Source organism: Wasmannia auropunctata, unplaced genomic scaffold, assembly GCF_000956235.1.
Source record: "Wasmannia auropunctata unplaced genomic scaffold, wasmannia.A_1.0 LD336025.1, whole genome shotgun sequence".
Taxonomy (NCBI): domain Eukaryota; kingdom Metazoa; phylum Arthropoda; class Insecta; order Hymenoptera; family Formicidae; genus Wasmannia; species Wasmannia auropunctata.
In genome coordinates this window covers 418,751-440,899 of record NW_012026865.1, presented here as the reverse complement: position 1 = coordinate 440,899, position 22,149 = coordinate 418,751, and the positions used below count along the sequence as shown (strand labels likewise).

The following is a 22,149-nucleotide window of genomic DNA, read 5'->3' as shown; positions in this document are numbered from 1 at the left end:
AGAGAGTAGAGAGTAGAGAGAGAGAGAGAGAGAGAGAGAGAGAGAGAGAGAGAGAGAGAGAGAGAGAGAGAGAGAGAGAGAGAGAGAGAGAGAGAGAATGTGACAAGATAGCAAAACGGAATGATGATGATGGCGATAACGATAGCGGCGAAGATAACAATAATGATAATGATAAAATGATGACAATGCGGGCGAGCATGCGGCAGCGGGTAATACGGCATGGATTGGCCGCAATCCTGGCCGGCTTCCCCTATTCCCCAAGAATCGATACGGTCCTTTTAGCTATTTACTGTCTTTATTATTGCTATGTGTAAGAAGAATAAAACAAAATGGCGAACGATGTGTCATAAACTGCTGAGATTTTTATCAAGACAAGACGGTGAGGGAGAAGAGAGAGAGAGAGAGAGAGAGAGAGAGAGAGAGAGAGAAGTGTGTGTGTGTGTGTGTGTGTAAGAATAAGAGTGAGGGAGAGGGAAAGGGAGAAAGTGAGAGAGAGAGAGAGATATGCAAAAAGAACACATCCACATCAGCGTATATAACGTACACATACACAGGCAAAAACACACACACACACACACACACACAACACATACACATATATATATACACGTATTGCCTCATTTATAAGTGCATGCGAGAATAAAGAAGTTTTACGCGGCAGATACATTCGCAGGTATATCGATAGCGGAATTTCTCAAAGGGGTCCACGTCGGACGAGCCTAATACCGATTCGCGAGACATTTGAGCGGAAAAACAGCAGCGTAATAAGTGAGTGAAGAGAATAAATCTCTTTTTCTCAATTAAGTTTTATATATTTGTGTAGAAAATGGCGGTCTGGTTTCGATATATGCGTTGTACGAGAATGCTGAAATGTTAATTAATACTTAATGTTTCGCGATTTATTAGATATCTCACTGTTTTATATTAAATATTAATATAAAAAATATATTAAATTCTGATACGGCTTGATATACTTACAAGACCATCCTTGCTTTTTAATAGAGAGAAGGCGGAAGGGGAGGGGAGAGGAGAGAGGGATGACGTTTGACTTCTTTCTCTGTGTCGATAAAAGGATAGGACGATCGAATTTAGCAGAAGCTTTCGATTTGTATGCTTCGAATGTCTCTGTGGTGGCATTTTATATACGATTTGGCGCGTAGTTATTATCCGCGACTAGTTTTATCATAGCTATTTGTCGGGATCACCTAATCATTCTAATCGCCACTTTTCCCCGCTTGTTGCCCCTTATCTTCATTCGCCCGCTTGACGCGCTTGGCCTCGCCGTCATCTTATCTCTCGGAGTTTGTGTCCTGCCTCCACATCCTTTCGGATCGGTTTCCGGTTGTCAGTCGAGATCTCGAAACACAGTACGGAGTGAAACGCAATGTATGCTTGATACGCACGAGGTACGTTTCGTTGACAGTTGACCGCAGGGAAACACTCGCCTTTTTGCGACGAAAGAAGAGAGGGAAGATAGAGGCGAGAGAAAAAAAGGGGAAAAGGAAGAGGATTTCTTTATCTCAATTACATCGAAAACACAAAACGGAGGATAAGCGTGGCGCGCGACATGGTGTACCTGCGAATTCCTGCCCGTGTATCTGAAATTTTCGCGTCAGCTGCGCGCGCGTGTATTTATCGGTGCATGAAGGAAACACGACACGCGCACACGTTCAAGACGGGTTACACACACTCACACACTCACACACACACACACACACACACACACACACACATACACAAAACACATAATACTGCTACCAATTATTACTCTACTATTATTACTACTGCTACTATTATTACTATAATTGGATGCTTGTCGATTCGTCTGACGCCAAGCAACGGCCCAAACTACTATGTAACGATTTTTATTGATAACAAAGGAAGGAATAAATATTGAAATAATAATTGTAATAAAAAAGACAAGAAAAAAGAAGGCCAAATGACTTTTAGACGCGCTCCAGGCACATCGGTATCAATCTCTTGGATCTTCTTGCGATTCCATTTTTGTTGCCTTTTCGTATGTTCAGAGAATTGACATCGTACACATGTTCCTTTCTTCTCGGCGACAGTCTTGATCGATATCGGCTTCAACTGATTCACTGTCCCGTTTCAGTGTAAAAACTAAAACGGGATAAAGATAACACCTTTATACTTTTACTGAACAGTTAGGCTAATGTAAATTATCATTTCCTCAAAATGAAAACGTGAAACTTATATGAAAAGTATGTTGTATCTTATTGCACCTTTTTTTCTTTGTCCTTTTCGTACTTTGTTGATATAATCCGATCTACTTCCAAATTCCTTTGAAGAAGAAATGAATTTAACGAAAATTGTTGATCTCTTGTCACCATAATAAGTTACGCTAATGTGTTACTCGTATTAATACGAATATATTTAATCACCTAAAAAATTTTATAGAATATAATTTTATTTGATATATATTTGTAAATGAGAGCGCATCTTATATCTTATATCTCGGATTTTTCCCATCTTGAGGCGGAGATTCGACGCGTTATCTGGCGAGAGGAAAGGACATAGATAGGATCGCAAAAAAGGAGGCGCAGGAAGAAAGATATACATGAGTGGGATAAAAGAGAAAAGAAAAAAAAAGAATTGATGAGAGGGCAACGAGCACATACGCGCCGGACAACTAGATGTAACTTTTGTAAAGCTGAAATACATATACTTCCTCTTAAGGAATACTTTTTAATATTCTTTGCATTCGTCTACAAGCGACACATGGTCGAAAAAAGTAAAATTGTGTTTGATAGAATAACAAATTTATATAAAGTGGTGTAAAAAAAGGAAGAAAGTTGAAGCCGTTTGGTCTAAATTAGAGCGCTTTCAGCGATGTGCTAGCGAAATCGATGCGAAATGTGAACGACTGCATTTTCCACGAATTGAATTGCAATCAAGGTAAGTATTATTTTATTTTCCCTTTAAAAAAAACGAAAATTTATTCGTCTTTCTTGTCATTTACATTGTTCGAAGCTTCCGAAGCAAAAATGAGTGCATGGAATATTTTCTATAATTGCTAACGAAGTAAAAACTGCTGGTATTTGACACGAAGTGGCATATATTATTTACAGTTATTAAAATAACAAGGAATACATTTTAAGAAAATTGACAAGTGTCTTTAAAACGTTAGGCAGAAACAAGTATTTTCAACTTTTTAAAGATATGAGTCTATCAATTCCATCGACGGAAACTGCGGTAGGTATTTCCGTGAAAGATTATCGCATTTCCGCGCGAAACGGCGGTTTGCCGAAAGGTTATAACTAGACCATAACTATGTCGCTTTCTTTTATTTAATATCGTCGCTATGTATAAATAGCGTGAATATCGGCTAGAATTTTATTGGATATATATATATATATATATATATATATATATATATATAAAAGAGATTATAAACGAAAAATTTTATCCTGAATAATTATAAATAGGCAAATATTTTTATTGAAAACTTCCTTTTACTTTAATATTATGTATTAAAAATTTATCCTTTTCTGCAAATCATCCATCGTATTTCGATTCTTCCATAAAAGATTACAAAATATTGCATTTCGAAGAATATCGTGGAATATAAGAATATTCAATATATTTCAAATGAAAAAATATTAAGATTGGTAATTTGGCAAATTTGGAGACTGTTGATTCAATTTGGCAATTTGTAATTGTTCGTAACACGATACGTATTGGCCGATCTCATGCTTATATTATAATTACTTATATCAATAGTCAAAATAAAGCTTAAAATAAACTTTGATTCTAGCAGACTTTAAAATATATAAGATTTATCGTGCCAAATGTTCGTGATAAATTCTTGAAATCATTTGAGCTAAAAATTCGATTACCAATATGACGTTTAACCCTTTGTATTGTAGACATTTTTTAAACATATTTTGTAAAATAATAATAATAATATAATGATGCTGAGTCGGGATAGTTGATTGCAAATCTGTCAAGTCGAAATTTAAAAAGACATAATATAATTATAATGGCAGATCCAATACCAGTAGATAAATTAAAAACTAAAACTACTTATAATTAACTAGATTTTATACGTAAAGATTTTTTAGGTTTTTGATTTCGAAATCCGCCGTCAAAATTCTTGAAAATCAAACTGAAGGGTTCAATATAGAAAAAAATCTTTGTTACTTTTTAACGAAAAAGTATCACTTTTTTAATTAACACAATTCGTTTCAGAACTAACGTAGTGAAAAAGCGAATGTAAATATGTTACAAATATAACATTTTATCTAAATATAAGTAATTTTTCGAAAGTTTTAATCATTTTAGTCACTGTATTGGATCTTCTGTTAAAATTTTTTAAGTCCAGATTTGCAATCAGTGACTTCAAAAATATTAATGTAAATATTTTCAGAATATATTTATTATTTTTTCCTTTCTAGCAAAAATAAAAAAAAATACTAATTTTGACCAATACAATTTATGATATTAATACTAAAAAAGTTTATAATTTATTATTAATGTAAAATAATTATATATTTATGTTATTTATATGTATCTTGCGAATATAAAGATAACAAATTTATCTTTATACAAATTAATAAAAAATGTTAAAAACATGGAAAAACTGTAAAGAAACTGCAGCGAAGTGTAAAGTGTAAAGTGACAATTACAATTTATTAAGTGATTTTATCACTACCGATTCATCGATAAGTATTGGATGTATCGATGGATTCGGTAATAAATAATTAGTCATCAAAGTGCAAATGCAAAAACGCCCAAAAAAATATATAAATCCGATCGTAATAAATTTATTGGCAACAACCTCGATTCATCGTATCGAGTGCAAATTAATACACATGTGATTAATCTAAAAATGTCGATATATTTCTATATCCTTTCCCTCATACAGAGACAGGACAATTCCAATAACTTCGGTTTACAAATTTATCGGGGGGGGGGGGAGGGGGGAGGGCAGTATTCGTCAGTGCTGGGCGTTGACGCGTCGAGCGCTCGATCTCGCCGGAATCAGCAGATCTGAGATTTTTCGCGTCGCAAGGATCGTGAGTCCCTTCGAAATAGTAAAGCTCTCGATTTTGTACTAGTTTCTCGACGATATCCGAATCAGTTCTACGAACAGTGCGTTCAGATTCATCCATCACTCTCCCATATCTATCCATTTATCCGGATTCAAGTCTTCTTTTTCTTGATATATGTATATCTACAATTTTTAAATCCATATTTTATTAAATACCGAACGATCCACTTTCTCACATTCTTTGCATTCATCATTATGAATTTGTTTTGAAAAGTATTTTATCTTAAAAAAATGTCAAAACGAAATTTTAGAACAGCTCAAAGATTCCATTTTAGTCATAAAATGGAAAATGAACTTTTTTTTATCAAGTAATTTCTTGAATTGGAATTTTGGCGTAACGCCCTCGAAAATGTCTCTTTCTCATTGACAGAATTTTCTTTTTGACAGTTCGGCTGCGGCGAGGAAGAGCGCCCGATCGAACATCGACCGTAACATCATAGTTGAACAATATCGTAGCGATAGATGTGCGCCATATGTATGTAATTTTACACAGAGTTACACCGTAATCTAAATAGGCGAGACAAGTTATGAGAGCATGTATGATACAATATACATATAAATTTTACGTTTTGTGTATGTGTATGTGCGTGTGCGTGTGTGTGTGTGTGTGTGTGTGTGTGTGTGTGTGTGTGTGTGTGTGTGTGTGTGTGTGTTTTATGTGGTACGAGCGTACGTGCCGAATCTCAAAATTTATATAACATAACGAGGATGCGCGAAGGTCTCCCCAAGCCACATTGCATACACGTGCAATTTGTATAATTGCGCAATTGCAAATCTCGGTGCAATCTTCCGCGAGATATATAATTTTTTCTTCTTCTTGCTGACGGCGTGCGATACTACAATGACTTCCTGCAAGAGAGGTTGCTCTCTCTCGATTCAGAACTTCAGTCTCACAGTCGAAACATTGTCGAAACGTTTTGGCATTCTTTGGCGTCGGTTGCAAACAGAGATTATAACTGCAATGTTGCAGCAACATTGTAACATTTCAACTATATTGCAGAAATATTACAATGTTGCTGCAATAACTATATTATAATCTGTGTTTCCTGGATTGTACATTAAATTGGAATTTTACTTTCGTCGGAGTGACGCTTTGTAACACGTGAATCAAATGTGTTTTACGACTTCTCGTTCCGACACCATCGACGCGTCGACGATTCGAAGGATATATACAGTCCCGTGTATACCGAACCATACATGTTGCATTGTTTTCAGGTAGGTATGTATCGCGGTTCGAATGAATAAGATATCGATCTCTTTGACCCTTTTTTTTACTACATTTATTTATCAGTGATTAATAAAAGACTGTTATATGGAGAAAAAAGATCTGCTGACACAATGTATTTTAGTCTATCGTAATAAATATTGTTAATTACAAATAACAAACAAATTCACTAAGAAAAATTTTACTGCTACAACATTCAATTATTTATGAATTTCACCTGATGCGAATAATTCTGTCGCAAACAAATCTGTAAAATGTATTTTGTCTTAGCAGCAAATTTATATTTTTATAGACAAAGAGTGACCCAAAAAAAAGGTGATTTTTTTCGCTCGTTTTTTGAGCCCTCGATTTTGGGATTGGACTGTGTACAGCCAAATGGTATATCTTATAATGAGATATTAATCATAGAGAAGTTTCAGGTTGACAATTTTGTTATCACAGCTGGAGAGGGGTCACTTATTATATCTCTACGCGAAAATTTGATTTTTTTACATCCAAAATAAGCGTCATTTACGTAAAACTGCGATCAACTTTCATCGGCTGGATTTTTAAAATGCCGAACCTCACAGACCTGTGATAATTCCGTAACGAACTTTGATTTCATCCCTCTCCCCTGCTCCAGCTCTGATAACAATTGTCACCTCAACTTAAAACTTCTGTATAATTAATGTCTCATTATATAAGGTATTATTTGGCACACAGTTTAGTCTCAAAATCGAGGGTCCAAAACGAACGATTTTTTAAATCATTCTTTATTTGGCAAGTTTTTTTTTTAACAAAACACATTTTACTGTCGAGTAATCAGTTATTATAATAGTAAGGTTTTATAGTACGCTATAAAGAGAGAGATAATTTTGCTGCCACAGCAAATCTTTATCTTCCGTACGGCTTTAATTTCAATTATTATTTTAATTTATTAATAAGAGTTTACGAATATTATGAGGCAAAGAATACCGAGATACGCGCTATATTTTTCTGATCAACGATCGAGATGTTTTCGTCGTTGTGATCGATATCGATATTCAATGGGGAAATCACCTTCGGAAATGTCATCAACGCAGCGGATCCTCGCGTATAAGGCATACGGTTTGGTGCTTAGCTACTACTTCTCTGTTACTCCAAGCCCGAATTCTTTCTTACGTTTTTTTTCCTCTCAAAAGATCCTAACCGGCGACAGCCGGCGTGGTCTCCGTCGTGTGTCTTCGTGTTCGCGTAAAAAATTCCGCTCATCGATTCCACATCGTCTGTAGAAAGTCTGGCAGCTTCTCCGTTGAACGGTGTTTCCGCACTCGTCCGCTCGTCGTGACGTGACGTGACGTGAAATAACGACGAGGATGACGACCGCTTCGTAATGAACGACCGCTATAGGCGCGAGAGTCTTCGAGGCAAAGGCAAAACGGCCATTCCTCGCCATGTCGCAGCGGCGACATTAGTCATCGCATTGTAATTCGCTTGTTATTCAGCAAACTCTCGTCGTCGGTATTACATCAGGCGAGGACCTGCGGCCTGCGACTACGCGCAAGTTTCTCGACACCACAAATATCGACCTCGCGAGATTTTGAGATTACGGAATAAATTCACGTTAACGGGAGTGTAAAATAATAGCGATATTGTTCTGGAATATAAAGCGCGTTTAGCCTATAACTTGCGAATTACTTCGAAGGAAAAGATGCACTTCGTACGGAAAATTGTGAAACTTATGGGCGATTTTTTTGCTCTTTTGCATTCTATAAGTGTCGGTCCACAATAAAATTTTTAAGCCTTATACCGTAAGATATTGACCAATTACAATTAATTATTTTCCTCATATTTGACTGTGATTGCTTTTTTTTACTGCTTAGGGTTTAAAATCCTTATTGTGGATCGACACTAATGGTATGTAAGTGCAAAAACAAACTTGTAGTCTCATTTCGGGATTATTTGGAGGATCGCGATTGTGTGATCTCTGATTGTTAGTTGCGACCTCAATATAAAGCTGTTCGTCAAACAGCGTCTCGCAGATGACACTGAATTTCTTGCGAATGGTGGGGAAATGCACGCAAGTGCTCTCTGCGACATGATTTTATTATGTACAGCATGCCTCGTTAATCGTGCCAAACTGTCTTCTTAGCTTCCCGACGAAATCTTGACGCATGGATAAATTAGAGATAGACAATACGATGAATTTAATTAAAAAACGAGGATATAAATCAATATATATATATATATATGATTTATCTCTTTCTTATAAAATTCTGTATTTCCTGGAAGCGGTAACTAAAAAAAAATGTTTAAGATACATATATTTAACCTTTTCAGGACTATTAATATAAACTTAAAGAGGAAATTATCATCTTTTTTTTTCTAAATTAACCAGATAACAGAGTTTAAAAAGAAATCAGTTATACGGTATCAATTCTGAGTTAATTTTTGTAGAAGTTTTGAAAAAAAATTCTTTTTGTATCTGAAAATGAACTTAGAATTGATGACATACAACTGAATATACGAATTCTTTTTTAACTCTCTGTGTTATCTGGATTTTTAATCGATTTTCATAAAATTTAAATTTTGGAGATTTAGTAATATTCTCCCTGAATCTGGTTAAAATTATAAATTTTTCAAAATGATAAAATTAGATCCTCCATGGTAAATCCATTATTGTAAATTTTGGTGTTTTAAAGTTAGATAAGTTTAGATTAGAATTTAGTGACTTCAAAAATTTTAAGAGATAAGTGAATTTTTCTAACGCATTAATTTTTTGAAATTTGGACTGTTGCTATATTGAAATTTTGTCTATTCCTTATTTTAAATGACATTTTAAACTTCTGAGACCAAAATTGTAAAGACTAATCCTAAAAACTTTTAGAGATCATTGAGCTAATATTTTATTCTTATCAACAAATTTTGATCTTGAACGATTAAATCGCATGTCATCTTTTATATATAAAGACATCTTTTATATATATTGTAGAAGAAATTATGAAAAATTAGGATACCTTTCGTTAACATGTTATTATTTAACAATAAGACTTTCTATCATGTATTTTTTTTTATACTGTGTTGACCAAAAAGTATTCTCGATTAAGAAAAAAATGAAGAGAAGTTTTATATATAAAAATAAACCACCTATACAATGTATTGCCTGTTTTGTGCGATCATCTTTCAAACAGCTTCATTATTTCTTTCATGAAGAACTTTTAATTTTTCTCAGCGAAAAATGTTTCTCAGTGAATTTTACAGGCTTCCAAATTTTCAAATTTCTTTAAGAAAATTTTACAAAAATCAGAATAAATAATATCGTATATTTTGCAAAATCCGATGAATTCGATTTTGGCGGATAAGGTGGTAAAACATTCCAATCAAACTCGTAACAATTTTTGGTGAGTATATATAGTTGAAGAAACGTGAAATCTGAATAGAATAAATTGTCTTGCTGGAATACGACTCCTTTTCAATTGATACATTCTAGATGCTTCTTGATAATTGCTGCCTTTAATTTATCTAATTCTGAGCAATATTCCTTATAAGAATTAGGCAGTGATTGCTTGGTAAGAGTTCATAATATATGACATACCACTTACGGGAATACGTTTAAATTCTTTCTATTTAATTCATGTAATATCCAAATTTGTCACGATTGACGTAGTCAAACTTATGCAAACAATTATTTTCTATTTTTGATTATGATATATTTAATATTTTTTCGATTTTTTTAATTGTTTGACGTTGATTATTTTCAATTAGCAATTTAATGTGATCGTCATTAATTTTAATGGTTGTTCTAGGCATGGAGCGAGTTTTCGATAGAAATATTTTCTCCACAAAATTTCGCAAACCAAAACTGGCACATACGATTGTTTATGGTATTCTCATCGCTAATATCGCACGTATATCTTCTTTTTTAGGTTAGGTTTGCACTATTATTCTTCCGATAATAAAAAATAATATGATATGCCGAAAATTTACCTTATCTTGTTCTATTTTCAAATTATACCGAATGTATTGAAGCAAGCAATCTTCAAAACGGTTTTTGTTTTAAATAATGCATCTAATATACTTTGAAGTTGGCTACGTGCTGAAGTTTAAACTAAGCGTTCTTTTTGTTAAAAAAAATATAAGGAAGCCCTTAGATACTACAAGTAGATATCTATTTGATCAAAACTAAGCATATTTACATACATATTCACATTACTCACACTAAATTCATCTATGATAAAAAAGCGAGAAAACTTTTTGGTCAACCCAATATTCAATCATTTCAATGCTCTAATATCTGTAATTGGTGATTAGAATTCATCTGATTAGAAATCGGTCAATTCCTCTTTTAGTCCTGGTATTCTGCCCTGCTTCTTGAATTACGAAGTATATTTATATCCTCACCATTACCCTGAACTTAATTCAATTTGACCTGATTTGACCTGCGAGACGCGGCAATAATAGCATTAACGCTTCATAGTGTGTAACGCTTACTTGGATTATCTTTCAAGCAACTTATCGGTAACGTCGACGGACGAGCGGCAAAGTGTTAGCTAATGCTTGTACCTCGCCGTGACAGATGTTCCGTAAATGCCCATTGTCTTTCGTCGATCGAGAAACCTGTCGCGCATTGTGCTCGCTATTGCTACTATTCTAAATTTTGAGACTGGCCACGAGATTTTGTCCACGAAAAAACACGGCGCCGCGCGGAAAATAGATCGCTTCTTCTCTTCGTATATTCTATTGAGAGGTTATAATGATGTACTAAAAATAGGATACTTTATTTCAACACCGTATAAAATTTTTTTTTTAAAAGATAGATAAATAGTATTTTTTTGTTGGGAAAACATTTTTAATAACAAAATTAAGAAAAATTATAAAATTAAAAATATAGAAATAATGAACAATAATGGCGTCCTAAATATCGTTGCAGTCCGTGCGCGCCTGCGTGGTGGCCAAGATTTTAGCTTCATTGAATTATCCTGAGATAAAAGTAATTTTTTTAACTTTACTTTTTTCAATTCACGAAGGAAATTTTTAAAACTTTGTTTTTGCGAAATAATCTAAACATGGAAATTGTGTTTTCTTGAAAAATTTTATTCCTTTTTTGTTACAACTTAAGAAAATAATTAAAGTAAGAAAAAGTAAGTTGATACAGAATATTATTAAAAGTGTTCACTTCAAATTGATCAGATAAACCATGTTTGAATTATCATGACCGTTTAAAAACATTTTTTTTTTTTTTAGAAAAACGCGTTCGAAATCTTGGGACGTAAATTTTATAATTTTAAATAATTTATTTGCAATTATTAATCTATATTATTGTTGTATTTTTTATAATTTTAAACTAGAGGAAAATAAGAAAAAAATTTTTGTTTTTCCATCTTTTGAAATTTTTAAAATCCTATAACCCCTTAACGGAAAATAAAGAATGGAATGCATATCGTTGTCAGTGACATGTTGAATAAGAGTCCCGAAAACAACGACCGTCGTTCATAGAAATCGCTCGCAATTCGCATAAGTCTGTTGTAACGGTTCAACGAACTCTCTGGAGATAATGCAGAAATAACAAAGTAGAACACGTTTAAGTAAGATAAATTATATTTCTCAAGCGTCTGTCAATTTGTCTAACATTTAACGAGTAATCGAGAATGTCGAGAGGCAAGAAGATACACCTGATGAGAGGTCCTCCGCAAAAATTAAGCTGAACATATCCCGAGATAAAAAGCAATATTATTCTTCGTAGCGCGCACAATATTCGATGAAACTTTTCACGGCATTCGAATATCCTTTTGCTTCCGAGAGTATTTTTCCGCTGAAAATTATTCCCACTATGATATTCAGATATCGTATTTGCAACAAAAAAAAAACAGATCTTTCGTTCATGATTTAATCGTAAACGTAAATTTTCGGAAAAGAGTAACGCAATTCTTTCGTTCATTTTTATGTCTCGATATAAACATCGCAATTGTCGCGAGAATTGCTTTGAAATCGATGGAAAATATTTTACAAGTATACAGAGTATCCCGAAATTTGCGAATCAAAATACCGAATTGGCAAGAAAGTTCTCGGAAAATTAAGTAAAATAGTTGTTTGTAAATTTTTTAAAATTTGAAATAGCAGTTTTTTTAAATAAAGTTTAAAGCTGGTCAATCACAAATATCTTTAGACAAATCGTCACGCTCGTCCGTAAATATTAGTGTCTGCATGACCGTCTAAATGTAATTCTGATTTACTAACTTTAGGCGCTTATACATGCAAAAACTATTGCTTAAAATAAAACTTGATAAATAACAGTTTCACTAAATTTTTCGAGAACTTTCGAGTGCTAAAGTATTTTGATTCGTGAATTTTGGGACATTTGGGACGTTCTGTATACGAAGAAGACGCCAAAATGAAAGTTCATCGATATAGTTTCCGTCTCTCTCTCCGGTTTCTCACGAGCTCGATGCACCATGGGACCGAGTCTTTGGCATTCGACTGACTGTTATACAGCCGGCGGTCGTCTTAGTCGGATAGTCCGAGGGGATGAATGCGAAACATTGACTTAAAAACTCTATTAAATACATATCGATCGTAGTTATCATCATTTATCGTCGGGTCTCTCTCTCTTCGTTTACATTATCAGCTATTTAACCGCAAGTTAATCGTATATTTATTGGCAATAATGTTATTCAATAATATTATTCGTCTTAGCAATTAACGCGTGTCAGAGTGTGGGTATGTGTATAATTGTTATACGCCTGTAACGTACGTATCTATTATACGTTGTACGCCGCGTCTGCGCGCACGCGCGTGAATCGTCCCATTAATAATAACATTACAACGTGTTAATGATTCTATGAACTTACAATCGTATCAATAATAATAATGCGCTGTATGATATCCTCTCTTATATTTCGTCGCATTTGCGCCCATATTCTCGCTCTCTTTTTCTTCTTTTTTTATTTTTATTCTCACGCTCTTGCTCGTCTTATCATATACGGAGACACATTCATGCACGCACATATTACACATGCACGCACGCACGCACGCACGCACGCATGCACGCATGTACGCACGCACACACGTGCGCGCTCGAGTATACTCAAATATATACTCCGCATATTTAATCATTTATTGTTATTTATTCTATCTCTTTCGTTTCGTCTCTACAACGCAGGGGTGCGTTTTCGATTACAAAAAAGGAGGGTGATGGAAAGATTTAAATTGTGAAAGCGACGCGATCTCGACAATTGACGAAATACAGAGTTGGCGACAATAAGAAAATTTTATTGTGGCCGTTTATACAATAAAAAAAAAGCGAAACTGTCATTTATCGAAAACGTTCTGACGGTAAAATAAGTTATTAAAAATTGTTTAATAAAAGCTTTAAGATTCGATTTTCTTAGAAGATAACCTAGCAAACATAAATTATAACTGCAATGTTGCAGCAACATTGTAACATTCCAGCTATATTGCAGAAATATTACATTGTTGCTGCAATATTGTAGTTATAATCTGTGTTTGCTAGGCTAGGTTAACTTCTAAGAAAATCGAATCTTAATTATATAATTGCTGTAACGATCAGTTTAAATTAATTTGGGATTAGTAGGACAAGTTCGTCAATTGGCGAGAGAAGCTCGTCGATATGTCCGTACGCCGTTTCGCCGTGGGGCACGAAATTCGCGCGCGAGTCTCTTTAGGCGCGCGCGATAATAATATACGTGGCGAGAAAATCCAATGCAGCGTGACAGACGGCGTGACGAGGAACAGCGTGAAGAAGCGTTTCGATACGAGACGACTCTCGTTCCAGCTACAGACCGTGACACATTCTCCCGCGAAAGTAATCGGGATTCCCCCGACGATTCTTGCGCAAATTCTCCGAGAGCTGATTAACGACGATAAGTAAGACTTGGCGCACCTCGTTATTTCACGTGAAAGCTCTCGGAGATTTTCGCGTGCAAAATCACATCGCGGGGGATATCCCTTTTTCGGAATTTCTTCAGAAGTTGGTTAATGATTGAATCGGTAAAACACTTGTACAACATACGAGATTTATCAATTTAATCATTAACCCAAAATGTCCGATAATGGAGGGAGGATTTGGAAGGAGTGTCAAATTAATAAATGGGGGACCGAGTAACATACACGCAAAGACTCACCCTATTGTGGTGGACCTGAAAAATGAATGCCGGCTGACCTTGTTCTGAAAGGAACAAAAAGGATAGATTTTGTTTTAATATATCGTTAAGGGCGGATACAAAAAAAGATCAATTATATCATTATAATCTATGTACATACAACAGAGTTCTGGAGTTTGTTTTCTTTTCTCTTTTTTAAAGATACAAGATATAATGTAAAGAATAATCTTTCGTAAATTTGTGCTCTGTGTATTTTTGTGTGTGTGCAGTGTGTGTATTTCATGAGTGTGTACATAGACTCAAAGGTTCTCAAAGTTATTAAATTATACGCAGAATATTATTTTGGTTCACAAATGATGATAAAGATCCGTTCATGCTAATGTAAAATGTAGCCGATCAGATTTTGCGGAGAAGGAGGGAGGGGGTGAAACGCGCAAGAATTCCGCATGCGAGGGGGAGAACGCGGAGGGATGTGCACCGTGTCGCGAGTGCAAAAGGGGAACGAGGTTTGGAGAGAGATGAGAAGACGGTCGCGGTCGATATATGGCGTGTAAATCGGGGTTACTGGACGATACAGCAGCAGGGGTTGCTCGCGAGGGTCGTGGTGGCCGCGATACCCCGCTGCCGTTGTTGCTGCTGCCGCGTCTGCCTACACCGCTGCTGGTGATGCTGGTGGCTCGTCACCCTCGCGCACCTGGGCTATTGGTTCTCCAGAGAGTAGTGGCGCGACCGCTTCCAGAAACCCTTGAAGAAACCTTTCTTTTTGGGCGCGTCGCCGCCGTCCGCGCATCCTGAAAACAGAAAAGTTGCCCGTCCGGGATGTAGAAGATTTACAGCCAGCTCCCCTCACCGACGGACGCGAAGCGTTATTCGAGTGGCCGAGTGCCGCGAGTGTCATACTCATGATTTATGAAATCCGCGCGCACGCGTCGCAGCTGCCACACTTGTCACACTTTTCCTTCTTTAAATGATACATTATAGATTTACGCACTTGTATAGTCATTCAGTGAGTTATAAATGTTATAATATACAAAATCATTCGCTAGCGGCACCTCTAAATGTGACCGAAAAATAGGGTAATCCTGTATGAAAAGACTCGAAAAGGTACACCGAGAATAATAATTTTACAAATTAAAAAAACGTTTTTTTAAGCTTGAATGATTTTCCGCGAATTTATCTCATATTATTAGTCAATTTATTTCATTATTAAATATAAATTAAATATGTATAAAAAAATACAGCAATATTTTATATTGTTTTAGTGATGTATATGATAATACACAAAGTACACACAATTTAAGCATGATTATGCTATTAGTTTTTTAATGTTCAGAGTTATTGTTTTCGAAAGTAAAGTTTCATGTAAGGAAATTTTACATTTTTCTTTTTTTTTTTTTTTTTACAGAAAGAGGAAATTATTCCTCTTTCTGTAAAAGTAAAACTTGTATACGTACACATCTTAAGTAATCTGAAAGATATAAAGTCTTTATTAAAATAATATAAATTTATTGAACAATAATTATAATTTGAACTGGATCGCCTAATAATACAACTAAATTCGAGAGCACGGCTGGATCTTGGTGCCTATCCTATATGAATTTCTTAACTCCATGTTCAGCCGTTGAAAGCACGCCGAATAAATTTTCGACTTGCAATGCAATTAATAGCTGAGGTTGGAACAGAGATATCATATTGATCTTCAATTCTTAATAAATCGATGCTTATGTGCAATGTGCATCTTAAAATTCATATGGAATTCGTTAGGCACCAAGATCCAGCCGTGATCGCAGAAGGTTCGCCCTCGAATTTAGATAAATTTATTGATTGAAGGAAGTGTATCAGCTTGGCAAGGAAGTTGTTATTCGATAGATAAACAGTTTATTTATCTTTGTCAACGTACCGAGTACGTATCGAATTTTATCTATCGTTTCATTTTAAGTTGTCTGTTTGATTTCAGATATGCTGTGCATCGTATATGTTTCAGGTACGTTGAAATCGAATATACTTCGAAGAGTATTCTTACATTTGTTGAGATTTTGGGTACCTAATTATTTACATTATAGTAAATATGTTAAGGACCCTTAATAATCAAAAGGTTTTGATTATTAAGAGATAGGTTTTCTTTAATAATCAAAAAGCCGTAACATTATTCATTAAAAAGTTATTAACAAATAATGTTGACAGTACATATGTGTGTTTAATTTCATAATTTAAACTTCACTTCTAGTATAAATATCACATTACTTGCATACTTGCATATTTAAGTAAATGTTTGGAAGAGAGCTCCGTCTCTCCTCCTGTACTTCAACCCCGAAATGAAGTTCCTTCTCGCAATTGAGAGAAAAATCCAGAATGCAGAAGTAGACAGCCTCATAAATATATAAAGTATGATAGGCACTGCGACCATTAATGTAATTATCAGATTTTATCGAACAAATCGATTATTCACTTAAAATCTTTTCGAAATTTCGCGATTTCGTGTCGCGCGGTCTACCTGCCCTGTAGGAACTTGAAATAGTTGAAATGATAAAGAAAAAAGAATATCGACTTCGGACAGAGCATCATGTTCTGACACGTGTAGGTACGAAGTGTCCGAAATTGGAGGCGGCGAGCGCGAGTGTGGATTTACCACTCGATAGTTTCCGACCGATCGCGTCCGCGAGGCCGCAGATCACACAGCCGACGCGCGACGTTCGCTCGAAAGTACATTGCGCGCTGCATTGCGGTTTCGTTACCGTTGCCGGATCCGTTGGGAACACGGTTTTACACGGCTGACAATCAATTTGCTGACGTGTTAACCATCGGGCGAAAGCCGTAAAACGTTACGCTGTCTTTAGACATCGCGACGATATCATATTGATTTTGAGTATTATATATACAAATACCAACAGTCGCGTCGCCTTTTTTTATCTTTTTTGTTCATTATTAATTATTATCAGGTAATATAATTAATCACTATTAATCATAATTATGTAACTAATAATTATTATTATAGTCTAGGGTTGGTGATTTGCTTCGACATTCGAATTTCTAAGATTCGAAGATTCGAAGCTTCGGTATTAAAATCTTCGAATTCTTTCGAAACTTTGAAGTTTATAATTAAGGAAGTTTCGAAAAATATATTCGTGCAAATGAATTTATTCAGAAAATTTACAAATATTGTAAAAAGAATTAATATATGTGCTCAAAATATATAAACGTAATTATTCCTAAAAAATTTGAAAGTATTACAATCTGAAATATTACAAATTAATAATTAAAATGATACATATGTAAATAAGAAAAGATAATGATCAATAAAACAATCAAATTAAGAAAATAAAAAAAAATTTTATTCTTAAATAAATGAACAAAAATGTAATAAATTAATATAATTGTTTTGGCGTCTTTAAATCTTTCTCACAATCAGCATGAAACAATCTTAAAAACAGAAAATTTAAAATCGTAAAATGAATAAAAATTATTAATTTTTAAATTTGCACCAATGTATTTTTCAAATCTTCGAAACTTTGAAGTTTCGAAGACACCTTAAACTTTGAAAGGTCGAAGTTAACTTCAAAGCTTCGAATATTCGAAATAAGTAAAAAGTATCAGCTTTATTATAGCCACAAAATATGTCCCATTTTGGCAAAAAATGTTCATAAGAAAGATTAATATGCAAGCTATGTTATTTTAAAGATTAGTATTAACTAAAATATTTTTATTTTATTTGTAACAAAACAATCCGGATTTGTTCTTGTAATGGCAACCCTCGTTATAGCTTTCAAGACCATGATTGGTCGAGAAGTGAAGCGGTTACATGGCTGTATCTGAAAATCGATGCACATGCTTGAAATCATCGAGCCTCTGTTCATTAACCGAGAGACAAAGGATCCCGCAGAGCAATCTATTTCTGTCTTCGGTTTCTATCAGACATCAAAAAATTGTAAATGTGACAAGGAACTGATAATCGGATTCAATCCCTCATTTCCCTCTTCGTAGTTGATCGCAAACACTATTTTGATCTTTCAAATTCGATCCACGTTATCAATTACATATAGTAATAGATGTAATAAATTCTTCACTGAATTTTCTTCTCGTTCTTATAAAACGTTTATCGTATTATAAAGGATTTAATTACTTCTCTGCGACGAGCTTGTCAAAATGAGCTCAAGTTTGACGGATTTACGCGAGAGACGCCGTCCGTAAAGCGCGAAATAAAAACGTGACTCACACATGACTTCGTACATGATGCTGAAAATAAATAAATTACTGTCGTCGCCGTCACAGACGCCGCAAGATATGCGATTCTTATATGTCTGCCGATATAGAATTTTTTTCTTAGAAATCGGTCAAGACTTATAATGATAGAAAAACCTATTTATCGGAGTATTATTTCATATATGATAAGATAGTTTACTAGAAATAATTTTTTTCAAATCCAAGAAAGATAGTGATCGTCCATCGGTGTTTTTGATGTTGAATTGATTCCGTTCTCAGACATTCTATCATGGTAATAAATTTTAAGATTGAAATTGTAAGAAGAGACTATTTTTTAACTCGTGTTTTAACCATTTTTGACATTTTTTTCTCAATATAGCAATATATGAAACATAATGGTATATGACATATAGAAAAAATTTTATTTATTAAAAAATATATTAGTTCTGTTACAATACGTGTACATATGTGTCATATAGTGAATTTTAAAACATTCTAGATTTTTGAATTTCTAACAAAAATAGAGAGAATTTTTTTTAACTTAATAAATATGAATGTATAATAATATAAAAAATTGGCAAATATAACGTGGTAGATACAAGTTTCAGTCCGTAATTTATAACAGTTTAATTTACGATTTTTTATAATGTAATAGACCTGATGTTTAATCGCAAAGATCTTAATCTTCATAACAATTGCTTTTGACAGTTGAAAGTCAATAATATGCTTAAGTATATTTTAATTTTAAATGTAATTAAACTTCTTTAGTATGTTACATACGCAACTATAGCATGACATTTTATTGTTACTATGAATTATATTAACTCATTTATATTAAAATAGTTCATTTTTTTAATATTAAAATTCTTAAAATTGACATTTTGGAAAGAAATTTATAAAAATATAATTATCTTTTCTTTTAAGTATTTTTAATTCTCTAAATTTTCTGGAATGAATCTCACTCCAAAAGATTAAAAATAGTGCCACTCGGCCACTTGAGTGGCAGTATTTTCACTCTTTTGGAGTGAGATTCATTTCAAAAGAGCGAAAAGTCACTCCAGAAAATTTAGAGAACAGTGTATATAATAATCTTCTATTTAATTAACTTTTTATTTAGATTAGAATCAATTTGTTTTTATTATGATAATTTAGAAAGAAATGAATGAGAGAGAGAGAGAGAGAGAGAGAGAGAGAAGTCCTGCGGTCTCCGTCACATAACAACCAGCTTTTCCAGTCGGGTACCGGATTAAGAGGAATGACAGTGTCGATGATTAATACGACGCCCGTATTAGCGGCGTCGTGACGTCGTTCTTTTCTCTTCTTTCCTCTTTCTTTTCGCGCGTAAAACGACGTCATAAACCCGCAGTCCTTTATGGAATTCCGTTGACGTCCGAATTATTTCTTTTACGTATAGATAGTCATTTGTCGCCGACGTTTTTAGTAGAGCTAGTGGATTTGCTTTGAAGACTTCGATATTCGAACTTCGAAGCTTCGGCATTAAAATTTTCAAATTCTTTCGAAGCTTCGAAGTTTTAAAGTTTCGAAAAATACATTTGTGCAAATGATAAATTTATTCAGAAAATTTACAAATATTGTAAATAAAAAGAATGAATACATATACGAAATTATTTCTAAAAAATTTAAAAGTATTATAATCTGAAATATTACAAATTAATAATTAAACTTGATATATGTGCAAATAAGGAAAGATAATGATCAATAAAACAATTCAATTAAGAAAATTAAAATTTTTAATGTATTTTTCAAAACTTCGAAACTTCGAAGCTTCGAAGCTTCGAAGGCACCTTAAACTTCGAAAGGTCGAAGTTAACATCGAAGCTTCGAATTCTTGCAAAGCTTCGAATATTCGAAGTGAGTGAAAAGTAACAGCCCTAGTTTTTAGAATGGAACTCGCCGCGATGTTTATCAGGAATGCATCGCTTATTATTGTCTTTATCGTAATCCTTGAATTATTAATCTTAAAAATTCTAGCAATTCATAGTGCATGACTACGTGATTCGATACTATTTTTGTGAAATTCTATATTGTTGCATTTTAACATATTCTTATTAAAATGCTTGATCAATGTTTAACAACACTTGGATATTTCGATTTAAGTTGACTTTTTGTTATATACATTTTTTAAACGTATTTTGCTGAATCTTAATAGTACATATCTTAATAGTATATATGCGGGTTTTGGAGATTGCTGATTGCAAATTTGAAGTCGAATTAAAAAAATCATGATCGTAGATCCAATAGCGGCCAAATTTAAAAAATTTGACTATAACTTACACATAATTAATTAAAATTTAATACCTATACGCAAGCTTCAATATACAGCCTTGGGCACAAGTAAGTATAAAGCAATTTATTGCATTTTCTTGGAAAAGACAGTAATAAGAACCAAAAGAAAACTAATAAAATATTAAAATCGTTATAAGAATAAATATTATTTTTCAATAAAATTTTGGCTTTGTTCTACATAATATTTTTTAGCTTCATAGTTCAGAGAAACAACAGTCGAGAGACGCCTTTATTTTTTGTGCAATATAAACTATTTTTAGCTGGAGAAGCAACTGATCATATGTGTGTGTGTAATATAAAATAAATAAATTAAACAATTTTCGAGCAGATCAATTTAATACTAATGTTGTGAATTTTAAATTGCTCTCCTCTCGGTCTTTTTCTTTCGATATGCACTGCCGATGCAGTATTGGCTCGTGAATCGACTCGTGAATCATCGACACACGCGGTGACACAAATCAGATGAAAAGCAGAGACTGCGAATGAGACTGGGAATCAACTCGCGTCGGCTCGTCACTAAATGGAAAGCACCCGAAGAAATGCGACGAGTTCCGATGTAAATCGCTCGAGACACTCGTGTGTGTGTGTGTGTGTGTGCTGATTACAGTTACGTACACACTCCTCACGGTCGACGGTACGCGAGTCGAGATCCGCGCGTAAAACTCGTTCGGCTTCTCTCTCGAGGACGTCGCGTATGTCTTCGATTGGCCGTGACTTTGAGCGACGCGATAGCGTGTCAAGGTAACGTCCGTGCATAGACCTAGACACATCCGGGTGGAGAAGATACTGGCAACTTCGGCGCTAACGAGGCTACAATTTTCGTAAATATTTTAAACATTGAAAATTACGATAAAAAGTTTAAACCAAATATCGCTCCGCGATTATTTGTTTTTGAGTTATAAATTCGAAGAAAGTATAAGAATAACGTGTTAGGATGCACCGATGGAAGTCAGAATTAACCTAAGCCCCTAAACATAATAGATGTAACAAGCCTTAAGGGGCTTTCTACAATAAACCGTTAGTCACTACTCATATCATATTAACTAAGAATTGACCAATCGTAATCGAATATTTTTCTTACATTCAACTGTGATTGGTCAATTCTTACGATTTACGGCTTACGATCTGACATGCGACGTATTGTAGACAGCCCCTTAAGGTCCATCTACAATGAGAGTAGTAAATCGTAAGCCGTAAGAAATTCACCAATCACAGTCGAATATGAGAAGAATAATCGACTACGATTGGTAAATTTCTTACGGCTTACG

At 34.2% G+C, this 22,149-nt stretch overlaps 1 protein-coding gene and 1 long non-coding RNA gene across 2 annotated transcripts in view; both read right to left on the bottom strand.

Annotated features, from left to right (window-relative positions):
• Positions 1-4,768: 4,768 nt before the first annotated feature.
• LOC105452914 lies at positions 4,769-8,498 on the bottom strand. Its single transcript, XR_974796.1, has 2 exons — positions 7,437-8,498; positions 4,769-5,194 (listed from the first exon to the last, which is right to left on the bottom strand). It is a non-coding gene; the product is annotated as an uncharacterized LOC105452914 (long non-coding RNA).
• Positions 8,499-11,834: 3,336 nt separating this feature from the next.
• LOC105452919 overlaps positions 11,835-22,149 on the bottom strand; it is a 257,036-nt gene continuing 246,721 nt past the window's right edge. The window contains exon 15 of the mRNA XM_011694476.1: positions 11,835-15,165. Coding sequence (XP_011692778.1) covers positions 15,074-15,165 — 92 coding nt within the window. The 3' untranslated portion in view covers positions 11,835-15,073. The remainder of the gene's footprint in view (positions 15,166-22,149) is intronic.